Consider the following 26,880-nt stretch of genomic DNA (forward strand, 5'->3'; position numbering starts at 1 on the left):
CCTTTTATTTTTTCTGATTTAGGATCTTTTTTTTTTTAAAGATTTTATTTATTTTATTATGTATACAGCATATTTTATTTATTTTATTATGTATACAGCAGGCCAGAAGAGGGCACCAGATCTCATTACAGATGGTTGTGAGCCATCATGTGGTTGCTGGGAATTGAACTCAGGACCTCTGGAAGAGCAGTCAGTGCTCTTAACCTCTGAGCCATCTCTCCAGCCCTCTTTTAGGATCTTAACCCAGGCTGACCTTGAGCTCACTTTGCTGATTCTGCTTCCCTAGTGCATCTTTGCCTGTTTTTAAATTTCAGGTAAATATGCCAGTAGTGGTGAATGTTGAATTGTTCTACATGCTTGCCCTCACTTACTTTTTTTTTTCCTTCCGGAGCTGAGGACGGAACCCAGGGCCTTGGCGCTCTACCACTGAGCTAAATCCCCAACCCTACTCATTTGCTATTTTATGATGGGTGTGTAGTACTATCTTACAAACTCTGGAGTGGGTGTGGAAGCTTCTTTTGAAGGTAGTCTTATTATTCAGCCCAGTCTCTTTGAACTTGTGGCAAGCATCAGCCACCATACAGGCTTTTTTCTCCTCTTGTGGTTCTAATTGTCTTGGTTACAAAGAGCTTGCATGTTTATTCATGTTTTTGTTGTAGAGATACCTTCCTCTTTAATTATCTGATTTCTGTTGTCCTTTTTTTGTTATTTGAACAAGTTCTTTATGTTTGTATTCTGATTATCCACCTCTGATTATGTATGTGGCAGATATTTTTCTCCTGTTATGATTTGATTTTTCATGTTCTTGATATCTTTGATGAGTAGAAGTTTTATTTTTCTTTATTTATTGAGGCGGGGTTTTAGGTAATCCAGGCTAACCTCAAATTTGCTATATATGACCTTGACTTACTTTCTTTCTTTTTAGACAGGGTTTCTCTGTGTAGTTTTGCACCTTTCCTGAATCTCACTCTGTAGACCAGGCTGGCCTCGAACTCACAGAAATCCACCTGGCTCTGCCTCCCAAGTGCTGGGATTAAAGGTGTGCCCATCACTGCCCAGCGACTTTGACTTTCTAACCTGCCTACCTCCTAAATGCTGGGATTACAGACATGCCTACCATGCCTGGTGTTATGCAGTACATGACATCAAACCCAAGGCTTCATGTATCGTAGGCAAACACTCTACCAACTGATCTACATCCCAAGGCTTAAAGTTATAAACTTAAATGTAGTCAGAGGTAAGGGTTTATTTCAATAGTTTTTTAACCTGTTCAGGCACCTGAATTCCATCTTCAGTGCTGAAAATAAAATAAATATAGTCAGTTTTTATTTTGCTTTGTGGTGCTGAGGATTCAACTCAGTGCCTCTTTTCTCCTATGCTAGACAAGGACTGTACCACTTGCCATATTTCTAGCCTGTGTTTTCCTATTAGATTGTTGTTGCTTTTTTTGTTTTTTCGAGACAGGGTTTCTCTGTGTAACTTTGCACCTTTCCTGGAACTCACTTGGTAGCCCAGGCTGGCTTCGAACTCACAGAGATCCACCTGGCTCTGCCTCCCAGTGCTGGGATTAAAGGCGTGCGCCACCACCGCCCGTGATGTTGCTTTATGTATCATTCTAAGAAGATAAAAATATTCTGGGCTGGGGAGAGATGGCTCAGTTTTTAAGAGCACTGGCTGCTTTTCCAAAGGACCCAGGTTCAATTCTCAGCTCATAACTGTCTGTAGCTCCAGTTCTTGGGGATCTGACACTCTCACACAGATGTACATGAAGGCAAAACACCAATGCACATGAAAATAAATAAAATTAATAGTAAAAAAGAAAATATTTGTGTTTTGAAATTCTACTCACTATGTAGTATGGGAAGGCTTGGAACTTGCTGCCTTGTAAAGATATATCTTTTTTTAAAGATCTGTTTGAATAAACTGTCATTGGCTACATGCAGCTCAGAGCTGTAGATTAGATATGCCTGACTTTTTTATGTGTATGAGTGTTTTGCCTCTGTGTCTGTAAGCATAACGTTCATGTCCAATGCATGCATGGTCACAAGAGGCTATTGGATCTCCTGGAACTGTAGTTAAAGACAGTTATGGGTGCTGAGACCTGAACCTGGATCCTCTTCAAGAGTAGCAATTGCTCTTCATCTGTGGGTAGGGAGGGCTGGCTATAATTCTTCAAAGGTTTGTTGGAAAACTAAACTTAGAATTCTTTATCACCCAAGAGTATTTCTCTAGTGTTGATTCATACTGACTGAACTGATTGAAAAAAATACTATCTGTATTTTTTAGTAATGGCTATGCAGATGCAGCTTGATGCAAATGCAGATACTTCAGTGGAAGAAGAAAGCTTCGGTCCACAACCTATTTCACGGTTAGAGGTATGTTCTTAGTTGCTAAGTATTTATTTACAATGCTGTAATACATTCTTCTATGTAATGGAACAAATTAGCTTTTACAGAAATTAGATTGGGGTTTCAGGAGGTTGTCAGTTTCTACAGAAAAGCACAGGGTTGTTATTAAGACTTGTAATAACAGGGTTGTTATTAAGACTTGTATTATGACTTGTCTGGTCAAGTCTCTTTTGACAATTCTCTTCGTACTCTGTTTTCTCCCTAAGAGCTGAACTTTAGAAATGAAGGTGGATCCCATGGTGGAATCCCAGTGCTACTTATACTAAGTATAGAAATGCCAATAAGGGAATTAGTGGTGTAACCCAGGAACGCATGTAGGAAGGGGAACAACTTCTCTCCACTGGCCCAGGTGGTAGATACTACTGAGAAGGCTGTAAGGCAGGTTGAAGGGTGTGCGGTTGTTAAGATATAAGACCCAGCTCTACTTTAGGACTCAACATTAAGAATACTAAGTATTAGCTCGGTGTGGTGGCTCACACCCACAATTCTAGGAGTTGGAAAGCTGAGGCAGGAGAATCTCTGGAGGCCAACCTGGTCTATATAGCAAGTTCCAAGACAACAACAGCTACATAGTGAGACCTGTCTCAAAAACAAGCCACAAAAAAGCAGCAGAACAAACAAGAAGCTTGGAGAGATGCTCTGCGGGTACAGTCAATGTCATGCAAACAATGAAGACCTGAGTTTGGATCCCCAGCACCAATAAAAGCCAGGCAGAGTGGCATATGCCTGTAATCTTAGCACTGATGAGGTGGAGACAGGAGGATCATTGGGGCTTTTTGGCCAGCCAGTCTAGCCAATCTGTGAGAATAAGGTGTAGTAAGAGACCCTGTCCCAAAAAATAATGTTAAAATGACTGAGGCAGATTCTCAAAATCACCCTTTGGCCTCTGTGCATGTACACTCAAACTTACACACACATGAGCACATGCACATATACCACACACACAAAAAAGCAAAACAAAGAATATCTGGTACAGTATTTCTGCAGGTTATACAAAGGCCCCAGTGGGAGGGAACACCTCAATCTTCTATCTCGGTTTATATAATTTTCCAGTCTTCCCAAACTTCAAGACTCTGGAAACTCCTTAAATGATTTGAGCTTGGTGGCACTTGCTTCCGTGGTGGAGCAAAGAGTCAGGAGTTCAGGTTATCCTTTGTTCCATATCTGGTCTGGGCTGCATGAGACCATTTCTCAAACTTTGTGGCACTGCTTCTCTCCTCCTTCTTTACTTACTGGGTTTGTGATCAGCCTTCAGAGGTCATGGTCATATCCTTTGATTATTTGTGTGTATTCATATAAGCACACATAGATGCTCGTACCCAAGGAGGACAGAAGAGGGTGTCAAATCTATTGGAACTGGAGTTCGAGGGGTTGTGAGCCACCAAACGGGTGCGGAACTGAATTCCAGTTCTCTACAAGAACAACAAGCACTCTCAACCGTTGACCCATCTTCCAGCCCCCATAATGTTTTGTTTAGATTGATCTATTACATTTTTAATAGGAAGATGAAATAAATTTCCACCAAGTAATTTTTTAAATAGGGCTTTTAAAGACACTGGGGCTGGTTCTGCACAATCAAAGTTTAATATTGAAATGAAGGTTTATTGAAGGAATGGTACTAGCTAAACAATTTTAATTCCTAGCTCTTCATTATAAACACACAAAATTATTGTTATCTCTAACAGGTTGTATTGTGTCAAGATTATTTGATGCATCTTATTGGGGTATTTTTGTCCTGCTCTTTTTAGTATTTTTCTTTTGAAACAGTCTCTACCTGGATCCCACTATATAGTCTTAAACTCACAGAGATGCACTTTTCTCTTCCTCCTGAGATTTATTTTGTTTTTTTTGAGACAGGGTCTTACTATGTGGCCTTAGCTGGCCTGGAACTCACCTGCCTCTGCCTCCTGCTAGAATCTTCCCATAGCCCTAGATTTCTTTATTTTTATTTAATGTTTGTGCTGGCTAGTTTTATGTTGACTTAACACATCAATAAACATCTGAGAGGAGAGAACTTTAATTGAGAAAATGCCTCCATAAGATCAAGCTGCAGGCAAGCTTGTAGAGCATTTTCTTAAGAGATTGATGTGGAAGGGCCCAGTCCATTCTCGATGGGCCTATCTCTGGGCTGGTGGTCCTGAGTTCATTAAGAGCGCAGGTTGAGCAAGGAATGGAGAACAAGCCAATTAAGTAGCTCTTCTCCATGGCCTCTGCATCAGTTCCTTCCTCCAGGTTCCTGCCCCTGTTTGAGTTCCTATCCTGACTTTCTTCAGTGATGAACAATGATGTGAAGTGTAAGCCAAATAAACCCTTTCCTCCCCAAGTGGCTTTGACCATCATGTTTATCACAGCAATAGTAACCCTAAGACATTATGTGTGAGTGTTTTGCCTGCATGTATGTATATCCACCATGTGAATGCCTGATGTTTGTAGAAGCCAGAATCGGTCATGGGATCCCCAGGAACTGGAGTTAACAGGTAGTGTGAACTGCCAGGTGGGTTCTGGATACTGAACTTAAGTCCTCTGCAAGAGCAACAAATGCTTTTAACCACTGAGCTACCTCTGCAGACCCCCATCCCCCATAATGTTTTTAATGCTTTTGTTTTTGCTTTTTAGTGGTCCTAGGCTTTGAACCTGGGGCCCTCTGGTATTCAAGGCAAATGTGCGGTTAGTTTTTAATCAACTTGACACAACCTAGAGTCATTTGGGAGAGGAAACCTCAAATGAGAAAATGCCGTAGCCAAGTCTGTGGGGCATAAGAGCATGTGGGTGGTATCACCCCTGGGCAGAAGGTCCTGGGTTCTATACAAAAGTAAATTGAGGAAGCCATTAGGTACAAGCCAGTAAGCAGTGTTCCTCCATGGTCTGTGTGTTGATTCATGTCCTGTCTTCCCTTCTGGACAGATTGTCTGTTGTAAAGTGAAATAAACACTTTATCCTCAGGTTGGTTTTGGTCATGGTGTTTGTCACAGCAATAAAAAGCAAACTAAGACAGCAAGTATTATACCAATGAGCTTCATCCTTCAGACTAGCTATTTTAATTTTGAGACAGGGTCTTATGTAGACTAGCATGGCCTTGAGTTCACTGTGTAGCTGAGGATAACCTTGATTCCTGATCCTCCTAATTTTACTTCCCAAGTGTTGGGATTATAGGCATATATCAGCATACCTGTTTTTGTGTTTTGTTTTTTAGATTTATTATTTTATGCATGTAAGTGATTAGCTTTCATGAGTGTGTGTACCACTTATGTGTCCAATGCCCATAGATGTCAGAAGTGGGCGTCAGGCCGGGCGGTGGTGGCGCACGCCTTTAATCCCAGCAGAGGCAGGTGGATCTCAGGACAGGCTCCAAAACTACGCAGGGAAACCTTGTCTCAAAAAAACAAACAAAAAGAAGTGGGCTTCAGATCCTCCTGAACTGGAGTTCCTGGCAGTTGTGAGCCACCATGTAGGTGCTCACATGAACCCAGGCTGGTCCCAAAGTCGTGTAGCTGAGGTATATGCTACCATGCCTATTTCCCATAGCCCCCTTAAATTAAACAAATTTTTAATTAGCATATGTTAAGTATACATAGTAATGGGTTTTGTTACGATGTTTTCTGCATCTGTATAATGTATTCTGACCATAGTCACCTCTATTAGCCTCCTTTGTCACCCTCCTGCTGGTTCCCTTTCTCTTCATAGCCAGTCCCCCTTCTTTCATATATTTTAGCTTGTTTTGTTGACCCAGTAAGTTTAATTAGGGTTGTTTACATGAGCTTGGGCAGGAGTTATTTACAAGAATAAAGGCAATTATCAGTGGCTATGTTGCTGAAGAAAATGTCTCCCCCTTGCCCTAGTAACCGTTAACTACAAATAGCTCTGGCGAGGTAGGGATTGAGGCCTAATGAGCCCTTCTGAAGAAGGAAGTCAAAAGATTACTTTACCATTTATTATCAAACGTGATCTGTGCACATTTATCACAAGACAGAGTGGGAAATCCGAATGAGTCACCTGCTCCATTCTCCGCTTCTCTGACCCAAACGTTCCTTTCTATTGGTTAGCTGACAGATGACAGGATTCCCATAACACCCTTCCCTACCATTTTCCCCATTTAAAATTTTTGCTTATTATTCTGTTTATTGTTGTGGGTGCATATGTGTTACAGCACACCTGTAAAGATCATAGGACAACTTTCCTACCACCATAGGATCTAGCTTGGATCATCAGACACACCCACGGAGCCACCTCACCTTTTGTTTCATTTATTTCTTGTTTTATATGTATGAGTGTTTTGCTTTCCTGTATATCACTTACATGCAGTACGTGCACGGGTCAGAAGAGGGTGTCCAATCCCCTTCAATTGGCTTTAGTGATGGTTGTGAGCTGCCTTGTAGATACTGGGACCCTACCCTGGTCTTCTGTGAGCTAGCCAGTGCTCTTAACTGCTAAGCCATCTCTCCAGCCTCCCATTTTCTCCATCCATAATGTCAGTCGTTAGAGCAGAGCTTTCCAGTCCTTGTTCTTCCAAAAGGATATTGCTATGCCAAGGTAGCTCTTACTCTGGGGGCAGTCTTACCTGTTTGTCCTAGCATTGAGAAATAACAATGTCTGTTATGTCTGATGTGAGAAGCATTAGAGAGCGCTGGTTTAAAGTTATTTTGATTTGGTTTTGGTTTTTTTGAGGTGGGGCTTCTCTATGTAACCCAAGCTGTCCTGGAACTCTCTGTGTAGACCAGGCTGGCCTGGAACTCAGAAATCTGCCTGCCTCTGCCTCCCATGTGCTAGGATTAAAGGTGTTCACCACCATGCCCTGCTACTAGTTTAATCTCAATTTCTAAGTCCATTTTTATGCATTAACATAGTTCTAGTTTAAAATTTGTGTGTGTCCTAGTACATATGCATGTGGGAGCCAGAGGTCAACCTCAGTATTGTTCCTCAGGAGCTATCTACCTTTTTTTTTCTTTTTTCTTTTTTTTGAGACACGCTTTTTGGCTTGGAGTTCACTGGTTAGGCTAGACTGGCTGGCTAGTGAGTCTCAGGAATCCACCTGTCTCAACCTCCTCAGGGTAATAGCAAACACTACTTACTATATCTCACTATCTCCCCAGCCCAAAACTATTAGTTTTGATAATGAAAAAGTTGATAATTTGTTATTTAATAACTCATATGTAGACAAGCTTTTTAGAGGTACTGCATATATTAGTGATCTTCAAATAGCTTTCTAAACTGTAATATCCATGTTCATCTGTTTTCTTACAGCAATGTGGCGTAAATGCCAATGATGTGAAGAAATTAGAAGAAGCTGGTTTCCATACGGTGGAGGCTGTTGCTTATGCACCAAAGAAGGAACTGATAAATATTAAGGGAATTAGCGAAGCCAAAGCTGAGAAAATTCTGGTGAGTGTAGCTGTGTGATGGCGGGGAGGGCAGGCGGTACATAGTGACAGGCTGTCTGCCTCCTTCGTTCTCTTGTTGCTTTCTAGAGGTGACTGTTGGAGTTTGTGTTTATCTGTGTAACAGCGCTGGCTGTCCTGGAACTCGCCTGTAGACCAGGCTGGGCTCAAACTCACAGAGATCCTCTTGCCTCTGACTCCCGAGTGCTGAGATTAAAAGAGTGTACCTCCAGTGCCCAGTTGTTGGGAGTTTTTATCTTAAATTCAGATTTCCTGTAGAGAATTGCAATATCATGGAATTTGATATAAATACTGCCAAAAAATACTGATTACTGTTCCCACCAGCAGTGATTGGTGTGCACCTTATTTTGAATATGATCTCTCCTCATAGAGATTTTTCTTTTTGAAAATTAATTTCTTTTATGTGTGTGGGTGTTTTGCTTCCATGTGTGTCTGTGCCCCACATGCTTGCCTTCAGAGGCTAGAAGAGTGTTAGATTCTCTGGAACTGGAGTTACAGATGTTTGTGAGCCAACATGCTGGTACTAGGAATCAAGCCTTGGTCTTCTGGTAGACCATTTTTCCAGCCCCCAAAATATGTTTATTATGTATGCAGCCACAGAACAATTTAGAAGAATATTATTGATGCCACATCATTGGGTGCAAGCCTTAGTTCAAACAACTGTGGGACCTGTGACAGGAAGTTGGAGGCCAGTCTCTGATACAGAGTGAATTCATCAAGGCCAATTTGGGCAACTTAATTTAGTGAGACCATGCCTCAAAGGAAAAAGAGAAGCTGAGTATATGGCTCAGTGGAGAATACTTGCCTAGCATATGCTAGTCCCTGGGTTAATTATTAGTACTTCAGAAAGGGGGGGGGGGGAAGAGAGCATATTGGTAAAATGTTGATATAAAAAGGCAGATGAACGTTGGTGGAGTGGTAGAGTGGTAAGTTGGTGTGCTCAGAGCCTTGGGTTCAATCACAACAATAAAAAAGTCAAGTTAACAGTATACATTCATACATCTTTTAATGCTTTTATTAGCCCATATTAATATATAATATTACATTGTCATAGCATGTATATATTTTAATCATACCCCATCACCCTCAATTGTCTCCTTCCTTCTCTTGATCCTCTTCTTTCCCACTGAACAACCTACTTTTATGGCCCTAGGAGTTGAGGTGATATAGTGAATTTCAGTGAGTTTGCTTACAGGAACATAGTGAGCATTTGTTCACAGTACAGCTACACCAACAAAGAAAACATTTCTTCCCCCATTAATCATTAACAGTATATAAATCCCCCCGGCGCAAGGGTAGGGCCCCATTAAAATGTGTGTATTTTGTATGCATGTATAGAATATGAGCTGGACACTGTTTTGGTTTGTTTTTTGTCTCTGGGCTGGGAATTGAACCCAGGACTTCTTGTATGCTTTAAGTACATGCTCTGCTATTGATCTGTACTCCAGCCTTTATTTTATTTCATTTTTTATTTTATCTATTTTATGTGTATGAGTGTTTTTCCTGCAAGTATATATATTGCAGAATAATCTTTTTATACACTGTGAAGATGTGTCACTGGTATTGGTTTAATAAAAAGCTGAGCTGGGCAGTGGTGGTGCACACCTTTAATTCTAGCACTTGGGAGGCAGAGGCAGGCAGCTCTTTTTGAGTTCGAGGCCAGCCTGGGCTACAGAGCGAGATCCAGGAAAGGAGCAAAGCTACACAGAGAAACCCTGTCTCGAAAAACCAAAAAAAAAAAAAAAAAAAAAAGCTGAATGGCCAATACCTAGGCTGGATTCCCAGGCACAGAGGACACTGGGAAGAAGTGTGGAGACAGCAGGAGTCACCAGCCAAATGAGAGAGAACAGACATGCAGGAGGAGAAATAAAGCCACAAATCACATGGCAACACATAGATGAATGGAAATGGGTTAAGCTATAAGAGCTAGTGGGACAAGCCTAAGCTATAGGCTGAGCTGTCATAATTAATGATAAGTCTCTTGTGAGCTAGTGGCCCAGAGAAAAATCTATTTACATGTATATGTACACCACATGTATGCTTGGTGCCTGCAGCAGCCAGAAGAGCATGTTTGATGCCCCTGGAACTGGAGTTATAGACATTTGTGAGCCACCATGTGTGTGTTGGGAACTAAACCTAGTCCTCTGCAAGAACAGCAAGTACTCTTAACCACTGAGACCTCTCTCTAGTCTGTGCCCTTTTTTTGTTTTGTTTTACAGTTTTCTGATATGTACATTTTTCATAATAAATAGGTTTTCCTTTCAAGCCCAAAAGCTATTTTATTGCTTGAATATTAAAGTCCTGTTTTAAGTTCTAGTGTGTGTACTCTATCACTTAATTTATCATAGACTGTCTATGTGCTTAGAGTATTGTTTGGGTTTTTTGCTGTTGTTTTTCAAGACGGTTTCTATGTAGCCCTGGCTGTCCTGGAACTCACTCTGTAGCCCAGGCTAGCCTCTAACTCAGAGATCCACCTGCTTCTGGCTCCTGAGTGCTGGGATAAAAGGTGTGTGCCACCCCCCCCCCCAATTTGTTTCTGTTTTTAACTATAACAGTGACAAGTCATTTTATAGAGCTGAGACTATTGGAACATATTAACACTTGGAAGGCTGAAGCAGGAGGATTGTCTGAAGTTCAGATTCCTCCTGGGCAACATAGTTCCAGGCAAGCTTAGGCTACAGAAGGAAATCTTATCTTAAAAAACAATAAAAAATAATACACCTATAACCTCAGTATTCAGGAGGCTGAGGCAGGAGAGTTGTGAGTTGGAGGAAGTTTGCAATATATAAGATCCTGTTTCAAAAATACATAAAAATAAGAACCACTGATGTTATTGCTGTCTCAGATGTGTATGGAGTGGTAGTTCAATAACCCTGTTTTAAAATAGTATTTAATGCTTTCATATACTATCAGATTGTTTTTAAAAGTTTTTGTTGATGCTGCTGCTGTTATTATTTAGACAGGGTCTTATGTAGCTCAGGCTGTCCTCAAACTCAAGGTAACTAAAAAGAACTTTGAGCTGTTCATCTTCCTGTTTCTCCCTCCCTGGTTCTGGGAGTACAAGGATACACCATCATACCTATTTTCTTGCAGTGCTGGAGTGAGCCTTGGCCTTATGCATGCTAGGTGAGCACTCTCCCAACTGAGCCACACCCCCATCCTCTCTCTCATATCCTTATTTGCCTTTTTAATGACACTAGGAAATAATACAGAACCAGTATTTTCTGTTTAACAAATAAGGAAATCAGCCAAGAGTTGTAGCACAAAAAGTGATTTGAGATATGCAAAATACTGTGGAGTTAGGTATCATTTTTCTGTCACCTTTGCTTGTAGACATATGAATTTCTACTTGGTAATGATTATCATTTCACTTGATTTTTGACAGTAGAAACCCTTGAAAATGATTAACAATGTTGGAGCCTTAGAGAAGTAACTGTTTCCAGCACACCGCTCAATTGTACAGTAAATTATGTTTACAAAGTAACATGTACACACTTTAGGGAATGTGCAACGGGAGTATAAAATATATAGAGAAAAGTTTAGAAAATAATATAAGCTGGGCAGTGGCGGCACACACCTTTAATCCTAGCATTTGGGAGGCAGAAGAAGGTAGATTTCTGAAGTTAAGGCCTGCCTGGTCTACAAAGTGAGTTCCAGGACCACCAATGCTACACAGAGAAACCCTTTCTGAAAAAAAGAAAGAAAAGGAAAAAAAGAAAGAGAAAAACAATACTAATATATTTAAATGTGAGTGTGTGTGAGACGTTTTAAATTGACAAGGATGGGGCTGTCGAGATAGCTTGGTTTTTAAAGTGCTGTCACGAAAGCATGAGACCCGGAGTTCAATTTCTACTACACAAAAAGCCATGTGTGGTGGTACGCATTTGTAATCCCAGCAGCACTGGGGAAGTGGAGATGAGTAATCCCAAGGTCCACTGGCCAGCCAGCATATCCTAATTGGTAAGTCTCAGGTCCCAGTGAGAGACCCTGTCTTAAAAAAACCATTTTGAGGCCGGGCGGTGGTGGCGCACACCTTTAATCCCAGCAGTTGGGAGGCAGAGCCAAGTGGATATTTGTGAGTTCGAGGCCAGCCTGGGCTACCAAGTGAGTTCCAGGAAAGGTGCAAAGCTACACAGGGAAACCCTGTCTCTAAAAACCAAAAAAAAACAAAAAAACAAAAACAGGGGCTGGAGAGATGGCTCAGTGGTTAAGAGTATATACACATCTTGCAGAGGATCTGAGCTTAGTTCCCAGCACTTATGTTAGGTAGCTTACAACTTCCTCTAAGTATGCACAGAGATTTGTTAGAACAAGAGATAGAAAACATGTACAGACAAATTCTCTGGTGGGGTTTTGTTTTGTTTTTGTTTTTTTCCTTTTTTTTTTTTTAATATTTGAAAACTTTTCTCAAATGAGCACCAACACAGATCGGAAATGACAAACAATGCCTGGTGTTTTTTTTTTTTTTTTTTTTTAATGAGGGCTACGAATATACCTTTTTTGAGAAAATACTGATACATTTAGAGCACTTCTCTGCCAAGTATAAGACCAAAGACACCAAAATAAACCCTACTCCTTGTTTTAATTTTTATTTTATTATTTTATGTATGTGTAGGTACATTGTCCTTGTGTATGTTTATGTGCCCCATTTGTGCTATGCCCAAGAGGCCAGGGCAAGGCATTAGATCTCTGGAACTAGAGTTACAGATAGTTGTGAACTGCTGTGTGGGTGCTGGGAATTGAACCCAGGTCCTCTGGAAGAGCAGCCAGTGCTTTTAGCCATTGAGCCATCTCTGCAGCCCCAAAATCTTACTCTTTATTCACATGAGAATTTAATAGTGGAGCTTTGTGTTTTAGAGTTAATTTTATTTTATTGTACTCAATAAGGCAATAAGGCAAACTGATTGATTCCTTTTCAGATTTAAGTAAAACATATAGGTATCTGAATAGATGATAAGTCTACAGAGGTATTGGAAGAGAAAAGGAAAAAAAGGAAATCAAAGCTGGGTACAGTGGCACATGCCTTTAATCCCAGCACTCAGGAAGCAGAGGCAGATAAATCTCTGAGTTTGAGACCAGCCTGATCTACAGAATGAGTTCTAGGACAGCCAGGACTACACAAAGAAACCTTGTCTGGAAAAAACAAAACAGAAAATGTATACCTGATAGGGATGAAGAATTAGACATAAAGCAAGAAAAGTCTGGAATAGCATGTGTCCTTGTTTTGCAAGGCAGAATGTTAATGGATGACAAAACAGGAAGTAAGGTATAAAGACATTACACTGGGGCCGGAGAGATGGCTCAGAGGTTAAGAGCACTGGCTGCTCATCCAGAGATCCAGAGTTCATTTCCCAGCATCCACATGGTGGCTCACAACCATCTATAATGGCAACGGATGCCCTCTTCTGACCTGCAGGCAGAACACTGTATACATACATAGTAAATGAAAATAAATCTTTTTTTTTTTTTTTTTTTTTGGTTTTTCGAGACAGGATTTCTCTATGTAACTTTGGAGCCTATCCTAGAACTCACTCTGTAGCCCGGCCTGGCCTGACCTCGAACTCACAGAGATCTGCCTGCCTCTGCCTCCCGAGTGCTGGGATTAGAGGCATGCGCCACAACCGCCCGGTGAAAATAAATCTTAAAGACATACTACATCGTCACAAAATAGAGAAGTCGGATATGTACAGTTCTTTTGTTTTTAGTCTCCTGTGGTGCTGCCCTCCTGTCACCATAGCACACAAATGTTTTCCTGTCGTGACCTGGGCTTGTATTAGTGTACATGGAGGTTGACTGTCTCTAATGTGAAATAAAAGGTGAAATATGCAGAAGCCTGAAATTTTTTATCAAAAACCTTACACTCAAGAAGTTTCAGATTTTGGAATATTCAGTGTATTTTCAAGTGAAGGATGTTCAACTGATAAAGTATCCAAGTACTCCAAGATGTATAAAAATCACAGTCTAAATCATTTTGGGTCCCTACTTTTCCAGATACTGTTTTTTTTGCCTGTCTCATGTTATTGGTTTAATTTTTCTTATTTTTCCTAGACTGAGGCAGCGAAATTAGTTCCAATGGGTTTCACCACTGCAACTGAATTTCACCAAAGACGGTCAGAAATCATACAGATTACTACTGGCTCCAAAGAGCTTGACAAACTGCTTCAAGGTATAATAATCTCTTATCATATTTTATAAACCCTAATTAATACAGCTTATGGCCAGAACAAACCAGAATATTAGTGTAGAATTCATCTTAGATGTGAGTATGACATAGAGAAGTATGAACTATAGATTTCTTCAAGGCCTTGACTGGCTAATTCTGTAGGTTTGCTTTTGTAAGACTTTTTAGTTTATGGTCTTGTTTGTTTGTTTGTTTGTTTGCTGACTTGTATTGACAGATCTCATATTCCAGGCTCATTTGAATATAATAGATTATAGGAATGCCAGCTTTCTCAATAGATGCTATATTATAGTTGGAAAAGACGGTAGGTAACGTTAGAGGAGGCTAGGTGAAGAGTACCTAGACCTTCCCTGTATATTTCTTTGTAACATTATATAAATCTAACATTATTTTTAAAATAAGTGATGATTTCAATTTTTTCTTTTTTTGGGTGGTTTTAAGAATTAAATCAGGAGCCAAGGATGTCCTTAAATTAATGTTTGGTTCAGCTTGGTTTGGTTTGGTTTGGTTTGGTTTTTGAAACAGTCTCTCCCTTTGTAGCTCTGGCTATAAATTAAATAATTTAATCTTTGTTACTTTTTATTTTGGTTTTTCGAGACAGGGTTTCTCTGTGTAGCTTTGCGCCTTTCCTGGAGCTCACTTGGTAGCCCAGGCTGGCCTCGAACTCACAGAGATCCTCCTGGCTCTGCCTCCCGAGTGCTGGGATTAAAGGCGTGCGCCATCACCGCCCGGCTCTTTGTTACTTTTTTTAGAGAATAAGTTCCCTCTGCTTACGGAAATAAATGTGTGTGTGTGTGTGTGTGTGTGTGTGTGTGTGTGTGTATTTATTTTCTATCACAAGATTGAAATTTAATGACTGGTTAAATACAATGGAGGAAGGCAGAGAGATAGGTCAGGTAGTGGTTGCCTCATAACTGATGACCTGAGTTAGATCCCTTTAATCCACAGACGAGGGAGAGAACTATTTCCCAGAGTTATTCTCTGTCATCCACATGTGAGATGTGGCATATGCCTGCCTAAACTCACACACATCATACACACAGTACTGATTACAAAAATTTAAAAACATGGGCAATTGGTAGCACACGCCTTTAATCCCAGCACTCAAGAGGTAGAGGCAGGCAGATCTCTGTGAGTTCATGGACTTTCTGGTCTATAGAGTGAATTCCAGGGCTGTCAGGGTTACAGAGAGAAACCCTGTCTCAAAAAAACAAAAAAAAAAAGAAAAGAAAAGAAAAGAAAAAAAAATTAAGAACAAAAAAACTACATGGGAAGGGATTGAGCCCAGAGACCCATGTCCTCCACCGCTGAGCTATACTTTTTGGTACAAAACATTTTTTAAATACTACTCCAAGTATAGTACATGTTGCTGTTTATTTATTGCAGATCACTGACTAGCCTGGAACTGACTCTATAGACCAGGCTAGACTGGAACTCACAGAAATCCCCCTGCCTCTGTTTACTGAGCACTAGGATTAAAGGCATGTACCACCTTATATGTCTGGTTTGGACCCCTCTAAGATCCCCTTCCCTCCAGGCAGCCAAGGCTAAGAAAGACCCTGTCTCAAAAAAAAAAAAAAAAAAAATAGATGATGACCCCCTTCACACTGGATATAGTGACCTCAGCTATGGAGTGAGTTGAAGCTAGCCTAAACTACATAAAATCCTGTCTAACGCCGGGCGGTGGTGGCGGCGCACGCCTTTAATCCCAGCACTTGGGAGGCAGAGGCAGGCGGATCTCTGTGGGTTCGAGGCCAGCCTGGGCTACCAAGTGAGCTCCAGGAAAGGCACAAAGCTACGCAGAGAAACCCTGTCTCAAAAAAACCAAAAAAAAAAAAAAAAAAATCCTGTGTAACAAAAAAACGATTCTCATTCCTAGTATTTACTGACTGGATTAATGGTGAAAATAATATTTCTGGTGACAATTATTTAATGTCCCTAAGCCTGTTTTCTTCAAGATGAGAATGATAAGATTTCATATCTCTTAGACTTTTAGAATTACATGAATGATACAATTACGTGCATTGGACAAGGAGAATCACAAGAAATGGTAAATACTGGGTTGTATTAAAACTGTAGAAGCTGCTTGTTGTCTTTTCATGGTTGAATTTTGTAACTTGATTATGGTAACATTATATGAAACTATACTTGGAATAAAATTGCCTAAAAACTATAACAACACAAAACAATACATGTATAATGGAGATTTGAACATGCTGCGGATTGAATGAATGTCAGCTTTTGTTGGAAAGCTAGCTCTGAGGACACTAGGTGATAAATGCACAGAACCCCTATATGTAAAATAGTCTGTAATTATTTTAAAGTAAGTGATTTTTATTTATTTATTTATTTTTATTTATTTATTTATTTTGGGTTTTCGAGACAGTTTCTCTGTGTAGCTTTGCGCCTTTCCTGGAGCTCACTTGGTAGCCCAGGCTGGCCTCGAACTCACAGAGATCCACCTGGCTCTGCCTCCCGAGTGCTGGGATTAAAGGCGTGCGCCACCAACGCCCGGCCTTATTTATTATTTTCATATTTTTTGTGGTAATTGGGAATTGAATATAGGGCCTTTTATCCTAAGCAATTCTACCATTAAGTTACATTCCTACAGCTTTGGGACAGGATCTTTGGGGGGGCGGGGTTCCGAGACAGGGTTTCTCTGTGTAATTTTGGTGCCTGTTCTGGATCTCACTCTGTAGACCAGGCTGGCCTCGAACTCACAGAGATCCACCTGGCTCTGCCTCCTGAGTGCTGAAATTAAAGGCGTGTGCCACCACTGCCCGGCTTGGACAGGGCAGGCTAGTCTTGAATTTCCTATATTGCTCAGAAGGGCCTTGAACTTTTTTATTCTTCTGCTTCATCTTCCCTCATAGCTGGTGTACAGGTGTGTACTAGTGAGCCTAGTCTCCACCCACCCCCCCACCCCCCAAAAAAAAAAAAGAAAGAAAAGAAATTAACAAATTACTGATTATTGAAAATGGGAGTTTTTAACTAGGTGGTGATGGTGGTGCATACCTTTATTCCCAGTATTTGGGAGACAGAGAATGATGGATTTCTGTGAGTTCAAGGCCAGCCTGGTCTACAATGCGAGTTCTAGGACATCCAGGGATGTTCTACAGAGAAAGTAGCTCTCACAAAACCAAAAGAAAAAAGAAAATGGGAGTTTTATGGGAACGTCCATGTGCTCTAGAACATTTCGGTGATTATAGTTTCTAAACAGTTACTTTATATGAGTTACTTTTTACTTTTATAGGTGGAATTGAGACTGGATCTATCACAGAGATGTTTGGAGAATTCCGAACTGGGAAGACACAGATCTGTCATACATTGGCTGTAACATGCCAGGTGAGTTGTTGGCGTTTGGGCTAATCAGATCAGCAGGCATTGGTTGACTCATGATATCTTTATGCATCTATTAGGATGGACATAAAACGTACTTTCTCTAGAATCCCAAAGGGAGTTAGAAGATAATTCCTACTGAAAATCAATCCATATCATACAAAGTTCCAAATGACTGATGCAAAATATTTTCCTACCATTTTTTCTAGATTTACGTGCCTTTCTTCATTGGTCTAAATTTTAATTATTTTTATATGTATGAGTGTTTTGTTTGCATGCATGTCTGTGTGCCGTGTTCATGCCCAGTGCCTTCAGAGACCAGAAGTACCAAACCACCACCACTACCACCACCACTACCACCATCCCAAACTGGAGTTGGATAGTAGTTGTGTGGATGTTGGATATTAAACCCTGGTCCTCTGGAAGAGTAGCCACTGCACTTAACTGATAAGCCACCTCCCTAGCCCTGCAAGTCTACACTTTATGTCTCAGAAAATATGTGTAACAACTTTGTCTCAAAAAAAGTGTAACAAAGCCGAGCGGTGGTGGCGCATGCCTTTAATCCCAGCACTCGGGAGTCAGAGCCAGGCGGATCTCTGTGAGTTCGAGGCCAGCCTGGGCTACCAAGTGAGCTCCAGGAAAGGCGCAAAGCTACACACAGAAACCCTGTCTCGAAAAACCAAAAAAAAAAAAAAAAAAGTGTAACAATAATAACCTGATATGGTTCATTAAACACGGTATCTAGTCTTTTTAAGTAAAAATGTTTTCTCTGTAGTAGTGAAATGTTGTTTATAATCTAAGAAATAAAGCTTGTCCGAAGATCAGAGGGCAGAACAAGCCACAGAGTTAGCCACATAGCTCAGGCAGTGGTGGTATATACCTTTAATCCTCGCACTCAGAAGGCAGAGACAGAGATCCATTTCTGTGAGTTCAAGGCCACACTGGGCTACATGAGATTAATCTACTCTAAAAGAGAAACAGCCAGGTATAGGTGACACACACCTATAATCCCAGCACTAGGAAGGTTGAAACAGGAAGTGATATTGCTGTGCAGAGAAAGGAATATAAGGCAGGAGGAGACAGGAACTCTTGGAGAAGCTCTTTCAGGTTGAGGAGTTGGTGAGGTAAGAGGTGGTGGCTGTGACTTGCTCTGCTTCTCTGATCTTTCAGCTTTCACCCTGATATCTGGCTCTGGGTTTTTATTATAAAACCTATTAGGATTCGTGCAACATATGGTGCCCAACACGGGGCACAAATTCATGAAAAAGCTGCTTGCCTGTGGCTTTGTATCCACTGGCTCAGGCTAGAGCTGGATTCAGCCCGAGTTTCCACCCTGCCTTGTAGCTAAAGTTTTCCTGGTCCTGCTCAGCTCTTGTGGCCCTGCGACCACTTGGACCCAAGTAAACACACAGAGGCTCATATTAATTAAAACTGCTCGGCCATTAGCTCAGGCTAACTATTGACTAGTTCTTACACTTAAATTAACCTATAATTCTTATTTATGTTTAGCCACGTGGCTTGGTACCTTTTCTCAGTTATGTCTTCACATCTTGCTTCCTCTGTGTCTGGCTGGCAACTCCTGACTCATCCTTCCTGTTCCAGAATTCTCCTCTCTGCTTATCCAGCCTATACTATTCTTCCTGCCTGGCTACTGGCCAATCAGCATTTTATTTATCAACCAAATCAGAGCAACACACATTTACAGCATACAGAATGACATCCCCTACCTTGCCAGCTGAGGTTTTTTTGCAGCCTGTCTGCAGCAAACTCCATAGGCTTTTCAGCTCCGAAAACTGCAAGAGTGGGCCGCTTTCACACTGTGCAGACAGCCAACTCCACAGGCACAGACTCTGGCTCCAAACACCAGAATTAGCCGCTTTCACGTGTTCCCCCATGCAGACTGCTGGCTCTTCTCACTTCTGTCCTCTCCTGGTGGGTTGTGGCTTTCTCTGAGCCCCCTCCTGGGGCTGCTGTCACACTGTCATCTGAATCGTTATTGTCAACAGATTTGGTGAGTCAATTGGGATTTCTTTTCTTTTCTTTTCTTTTTTTTTTTTTTTTAAGATTTATTTATTTATTATGTATACAGTGCTCTGCCTACATGTATGCCTGCAGGCCAGAAGAGGGCACCAGAATTGAACTCAGGTCCTCTGGAAGAGCAGCCAGTGCTCTTAACTGCTGAGCCATCTCTCCATCCCCCAATTGGGATTTCTTAAAGGGAGGAATTAGTTAAGAGTTTTTTTTTTCTACATTAAAAAAATGGGGGGGTTGGGGATTTAGCTCAGTGGTAGAGTGCTTGGGTTTGTACCTCGACTGGGGGGGGGGAACAGCCGAGTGTTGGTGATACACATGCCTTTAATCCCAGCACTCGGGAGGCAGAGCCAGGCGGATCTCTGTGAGTTCAAGGCCAGCCTGGGCTACCAAGTGAGCTCCAGGAAAGGCGCAAAGCTACACAGAGAAACCCTATCTCGAAAAACCAAAAAAAAAAAAAAAAGAAAAACAAAACAACAACAACAACGAAAAAATGGGAAACACTATTACAATGGAAGGAGTTTGGTCTCTGTTTGATAATACACTAGACGGTCTGAAAATGGAACAATTAAATGAGAGGATAATTAATGTTGATGGGATTTATGTAATGTCAATTATAAATATTGTTTGATCATTTCATCATTAAAAACGTTGGTTAATGTGACTACCAAGATAAAAGTTTTAGAAAAACTTGTTAAAACAGATTATAGAGATATTCAGACCCAGCAGAAATTGTACTTCTTTTAACCAGTGATGAAATTGACAAATTATGGGCAGAATATGAACCTTGGCAAAGAGCTTGTAGTAATTTTTTGGGAGAGATTAACAACAAATATCCCAAAAGCAACAGAATTCCATTTATAAAGAGAACTAACTGGATCCTGCCTCACATTGTACAGGAAACGCCAATATCTGGAGTCCCTACATTTTATACTAATGCAAACAAATCAGGAGAGGCAGGTTACAAATCAGAAAATTTAAGTAAAGTGGGTCAAAGTCTTTATAATTCTGTCCAAAAGTCATAATTATATGTCATTCTGATGGTATTAATGGATTTTACGGAACCTCTAAACATAGTTACTGACTCAGTAACTCAGAAAGAGTTGTTTTACACATTGAAACTGCTGAATTTATCCCTGGTAACTCAGAATTAACTTCATTCTTTATTCAGTTACAAGAAATAATCAGGAATAGGTATCATCCCTTATATATAACACACATCCAATCCCATACGGGTCTGCCAGGCCCTCTCGCACAAGGTAATGATGCAACTATTGAAAGGAAGTGTGCTGGAGGCCTCAGAATTTCATAAAAAACATCATATCAATAGTAAGGGTTTGAAAAATGATTTTTTTATAACCTGGCAACAAGCCAAGAAAATTATAAGGAAATATCCTACTTGTTCTTTATACAACCAAACTCTACTACCTGCAAGAAGTAACCCAAAGGGTACTGAAAGGAACAAAATCTGGCAGATGGATGTGCTTCATTTTGTAGAATTTGGAAAATTAAAATATGTACACCACACCATTGATACTCAGGATTTCAATGGGCATCTGCTCTGAGTTCTGAAAAGGCTGATTCTGTAATCACACATTTGCTAGAAGTTACGGCCATCATCGGTATACATGTAGAAATTAAGACTGACAATGCTCCAGCATATGCTTGGGAAAATGAAACAATTTTTTTCTTATTACAGTATAATGCATATTCCATTTATACCATACAGTCCTACAGGCCAAGCAGTCATAGAAAAATCAAGCAGAACTCTAAAGGATATGCTAAATAAACAGAAAGGGGTAGCAAACCTCACCCCCAGAAATAGATTACATAATGCTTTATTAACTTTGAATTTTCTCAATGCTAATGAAAAAGGAACAACTGTGAAGAGACATTGGATAACAGGGAAAAAAAAAACTACAGAATTAAATCAGCCTATATACTTTAAGGATATGCTGACCTCAGAATGGAAACCAGGGTATGTGTTGGGGACAAGGTTTTGCTTTTGTTTCCACAGGAGAAGAAAAGCTATGGATACCATCAAAATTGATAAAGGTTCAATTTGAGCAAGAGAGACCCCTTAATTAGAAGAGGTGACAGTTCATCAACCAGTGTGACCATTCAATTTAGCTGACTTATACAACTAACAGATGCTTTTCATTTAATCAGATATAACTTGCCAAATGAGAACCTCCCCGAAGTTAGGGTTGGGGAAGGGTTTTGTTTTTGTCTTTCAGAAGAATGAAGGCTAAGGAATCTGAAGACCACTGGATAAATGAGACTTCTGAAGCAAAAGGATAAATCCTCCAGAAAAAAATTTCAAAAAAAAAAAAAGAGTAATTTGGCCTCTTGGTATAGCACATATCTAACAGGATAAAATTTCATAAATCTTCCTAAATGTTTCTGCTATTCTCTACAGACACATATAACACAAATGGTCTTTATGTAGTCCCAGTTTAATTAAAATTAAAGCTGGCTTTGGAGTTGGAGTGTCTTTCTCCTTCTCTAAAGCCAAGCATGCTTGTTAAAGGAAAATGCAAAATCTCTGAATCATATCAGAAGAGCCACCTGATATGGGACAGAAGAAAATAAAGTATGAATTTTATATCAAAATTTGTAAGACTAATACATATATTTTTTAAACTTTGTTCTTAATATTAATGGTCATAGAGTACCAATTCTAGAAAAAAGGCTTCATCCAGCTTCCTGTACATGATTTTGGGTTTGGGTCTATCAGTTTTCTGCGGTGAATCATGACCAAGCCTAACAGTGACCTTTGAAGTCTCCAAAAGGATGATGGGACCCCACTATGATGATTCCACATGGACTACGATAACGCCATTAAGCTGAAAAACACCACCCAAAGATTTGGACTCCAAACTGCTCAAGACAATTTCAAGATGGTTAGCTGAGATGATTCAGCCTCACAGACTGCTCTAGCCAGGACCTGAGACAAGCCTTGCACTTTCCCATTTTGCAGAGCCTGGACAACAAATGATACAGCTACCTTTCCCAGGACTTGACAACCCAGAATTTTCTTCTCAAGATCTCCTAAAGATGCCTTTGCCCCCAGACAGCAGGAAGTAAAGTTAAGAACGCAATGCCCACATTCCCAAGAGGTGGGGTGGGTGGGTTTTGGTCATTCAATGAATTACGGATGTTTGTCATTGTTTTGATGGTTGATTACAAGTTGTTATTGGTAATGGTCAGGAAAAAAGCTAAACAAAGGAGACTAGATTCAGGGTTCTTGTTTGAAAAGAAAAAAAGAATATAGATATGATAAGATAAAAAGTAAGTTATTGAATCTACTTTTACAATTTTTACATTGGTTTGGATTTTTGTATATTGTATGCAAATTGTGTATATTGATACAAAATTGAAATTAATTATGTTAGAACCTACTGTACATATACTTCTAATCTTGTTCAAGGTATTGTACCTATACAGCTCATTTAACAATGTAATGTAAATTGCTAGTCCTTGAAAGTTATTATTACAAACTATTTAGGATAATAAAGAAATGCTGGCTAGTAGTTAGTCACATATTGCAATAGAACTTGTAGTTAGGTTAGACATGTTTTCCAGGTCAAACAGATATATTTTAGATAGATAGGTGGTCTTCAGACACTTAGAGATCTACACAATATGGCATTTAAGATATTTTAATAACATAGTTTTTGGGTTTTTTTTTTTTCAATGACAATGAGATATGTCTGCTCCTGGCAGTACCAATGTACTTCAGAGAAGATGATGGGCATTGAAGAACATCCTTATGAGGTTTCTTTGTGGCAAAAGGTAGCCACTGGGTAATAAAGTGCCCTTCCCTCAGCTGCTGACAGTATGCTGTCCAAACGGACAAACAGGACACAAAAGAAAGGACTGCTGAACCTTGCTAAGACAAGGTAGGACAGCCCTTCATAATATCCTGCTTCACAGAAATGTCTGTCAGATATGCTAGGCCTGTAGGCCCAAGATAAGTGCCCCAACGTTGCAGAAGAACCTTGGGTGACTGTCCAGGCAGCCAGCTGTTTCCGTCATTTCTCACATTTTTTTAAAGATTTATTTATTTATCTATTTATTTGTTTGTTTGTTTGTTTATTTATTAAGTATACAGTGTTCTGTTTGTATGTATGTCTACACACCAGAAGAGGGCACCAGATCTCATTACAGATGGTTGGGAGCCACCATGTGGTTGCTGGGAATTGAACTCAGGACCTCTGGAAGAGCAGTCAGTGCTCTCAACCTCTGAGCCATCTCTCTAGCCCCCACATTTCTCACATTTTTTGGAAGTCACTTGTTTGTACTTCCTGCTTACTAAAGTAATATTATTTCCTTCTTGGGTCTCTGAGGGAATTGAAGACTAGATAGAGTTTTCCTTGTTAACAAATTCAGAAACTAAAAGAGCTGTAAAGTATGTAAGTCTGAAAGACATCAAAAGATAGTTTTCGGTTTGTAATACTAGTCAGAATAGAAAGTGAATTAGGTACAACACTTTGAATTCACCAAAATGTGATAAATAATGGAGTATTTTCTCTGAATTTTTCAGTTGTTAATGGACTGAACATTATTAATGTAATTTTTTGTTGTTGTTTTTGTTTTTCGAGACAGGCTTTCTCTGCGTAGCTTTGCGCCTTTCCTGGAGCTCACTTGGTAGCCCAGGCTGGCCTCGAACTCAGAGATCCGCCTGGCTCTGCCTCCTGAGTGCTGGGATTAAAGGCGTGTGCCACCACCGCCCGGCTATTAATGTAATTCTTGATTGTATATAATATATATAGTTATTGTACTTGTTGTATATAGTTTTTCTTATAGTAGTTATAACCTTTTATTATTTTAAACGAAAAGGAGGAAATGTGATATGTTTGTAATCTAAAAAAATTTACCTGAAGACTAGAGGACAGAGCTAGCCAGAGTTAGTCATAGCGGTTAGGCAGTGGTGGCACACACCTTTAATCCTAGTACTCGGGAGGCAGAGATCCATCTGGATCTCTTGTGAGTTCAAAGCCACCCTGGACTACACAAGCTCAGGTTCTGCCTCTACTTCTCACAGCACTGGGATTACAAGTGCCTTTGAGCCACCATACTCAGGAAGGATTGGTGTTGTACAAATCCTAATTGGTCTTAATAAAAACCTGGAGCCAGATATCAGAGTGAAAGCTGAAAGATCAGAGAAGCAGAGCAAGCCACAGCCACCACCTCTTACCTCACCAACTCCTCAGCCTGAGTGAAGCCAGAGTTCCTGTCTCCTCCCGCCTTATATTCCTTTCTCTGCCCAACATATCACTTTTGGTCTCAACCTTCCTAATGCTAGGATTAAAGGTGTGTGATTCCAAGTGCTGGGATTAAAGGTGTGTGCCACCACTGTCTGGCTCTGTTTCTCTTTTAGACTGGATTGATCTGTGTAGACCAGCGTGGCCTTGAACTTATAGAAATCCAGATGGATCTCTGCCTCCTGAGTGCTAGGATTAAAGGTGTGTGCCACCACTGCCTGACCTCTATGGCTGACTCTGGCTAGCTCTGTCCTCTGGTCTTCAGGCAAATTTTATTTCTTAGATTACAAATATATCATCAAAGATGGGTTTGTTTGTTTTGAGGTAGGGTCTTGTGTTGCCAGGGCTGACCTTGAACTGATCCTCTTCATGTGTGATGACAGGGAGATGGGCTATCGTTGCCTGTTATTAAATGTGTGACATTAGAACTGATCAGTCTTACTATGTAGTTTTATCATGTGCATCTCTGACAAAACACTAGTTTTATGTGTTTCGTGTCTGTTATTATTAACTTGTATTAAGTCCTGTTGCCTCTGATTGTCATTTTGTTTTATTTTAATGTGTATGAGTATTTTGCCTGTGTGTGTATGTCTGTGTATGTCTGGTGCCCATGAAGGCCAGAATAGCATTTTGGATCCTCTAGAATTAGAGTACCGGGATGTGAGTCACCAGGTGGGTTCTGGGAATGAAACCTAGGTCCTCTGGAAATACAAGCAGTACTCTTAACTATGGAGCTATTTATACAGGCCCTGCTCTTTTTTGGTTTTGTTTTTAAATTATTTATTTATTTTTGTTTGCTGTGCATTGGTGTTTAGCCTGCACAAATGTATCAGGGTGTCAAATTCCCGAGAATTGGAGTTACAGACAGTTGTGAGCTACCATGTAGGTGCTGGGAATTGAACCTAGGTCCTTTGGAAGAACAGCTGGTGCTCCTAACCACTGAGCCATCTCTCTAGCCCCATGCTGTTTTATTTCCTGGTGCAAGGTCTCATACTGTAACCCAGCCTGTCTTGGAACTTAATATGTGGTCTGGGCTGGCTTCAAACTCATGGAGATCCTCTTGCCTCTGCCTCCTGGATGGGAATACAGGTAAGGTGTGACCCACCATTCCAACCAGTTCATTATTTTAAAGTTGGTTTTTTTGTTTAGTTGGTTTTTATAATTATAATTTTTTATTTTTTGAGATTTTAATATAGTGTGTATGTGTTTTCAGGTTAAAGTGTTAGGGTTTTTGTTTTTTTTTTTTTTTTTTTTTTTTTTTTGGTTGGTTGGTTGTTTTTTTGAGACAGGGTTTCTCTGTAGCTCTGGCTGTCCTGGAACTGTTGTGTAAACCAGGCTGCAGAGATCTGCCTGCCTCTGCCTCCGGAGTGCTGGGATTAAAGGTGTGCACTGCCATTGCCCAGTGTCTTAAAGTGGACTTCCTTACTTAGAGTGGAGGAAATCAGATTGACCATGGAGAACCTGGCAAACTGTATCAGAAGAGTAGTGGTTTCCACTGTTCCTTTTTTCTCTCCAGCTTCCCATTGATCGTGGTGGAGGTGAAGGAAAGGCCATGTACATTGACACCGAGGGTACATTTAGGCCAGAACGGCTGCTAGCAGTGGCTGAGAGGTAGGTCACTAAATCAGAAGAATGTGTTTAACTTGTTCCTAAAGTATTTTGAAACATTAATTTGCCTAGAAAGTGTCTCATTACTCTACATCCCAACTGTCTGGTTTAAAAGAACAATATTAACAATGTAAGACATTCTTTACTCAACACTGTTAAGTTCTCACAGACTGAATAAAAAGCAAGATTCAACTACGTATTGTTTTACAAATAAATGACACTTTAAAGACAGGTTGAAAATAAAAAGCTTAAAAAATTTAATTAATTAATTAATTAATTAAAAAAATCCGGGCTGTGGTGGCGCACGCCTTTAATACCACCACTGGGAGGCAGAGCCAGGTGGATCTCTGAGTTCAAGGCCAGCCTGGGCTACAGAGCGAGTTCCAGGAAAAAAGCGCAAAGCTACACAGAGAAACCTTGTCTCGAAAAAAAAAAAAGCTTGAAAGAGATAACATAATCAGGAACCATAACAGAAATTAAAAGACTGCAGCAGCTCCCCCCAAAGAAAACTACTAAAGTCGAGAAAACCCTTTTTTTTAATGTGTTCATCTGTATAGGCATGGACATGCCGGTGCATTGTGTGCATGTAGAAGCCAAAGGACAACTTCTGGGAGTGAATTCCTCCTTCCACCATGTGGGGTCCAGGAACT

The 26,880-nt window shown here is 40.3% G+C and overlaps 1 protein-coding gene across 1 annotated transcript in view; it reads left to right on the forward strand.

Annotated features, from left to right (window-relative positions):
• Window positions 1-26,880, forward strand: part of Rad51 (RAD51 recombinase) — a 35,032-nt gene that overhangs the window by 2,081 nt on the left and 6,071 nt on the right. Inside the window, exons 2-6 of the mRNA XM_028885971.2 lie at window positions 2,287-2,375; window positions 7,650-7,787; window positions 13,853-13,970; window positions 17,239-17,330; window positions 26,139-26,233. Of these exons, the coding sequence (XP_028741804.1) occupies window positions 2,289-2,375; window positions 7,650-7,787; window positions 13,853-13,970; window positions 17,239-17,330; window positions 26,139-26,233 (530 nt within the window). The 5' untranslated portion in view covers window positions 2,287-2,288. The remainder of the gene's footprint in view (window positions 1-2,286; window positions 2,376-7,649; window positions 7,788-13,852; window positions 13,971-17,238; window positions 17,331-26,138; window positions 26,234-26,880) is intronic.

Source organism: Peromyscus leucopus, chromosome 4, assembly GCF_004664715.2.
Source record: "Peromyscus leucopus breed LL Stock chromosome 4, UCI_PerLeu_2.1, whole genome shotgun sequence".
Lineage (NCBI taxonomy): Eukaryota > Metazoa > Chordata > Mammalia > Rodentia > Cricetidae > Peromyscus > Peromyscus leucopus.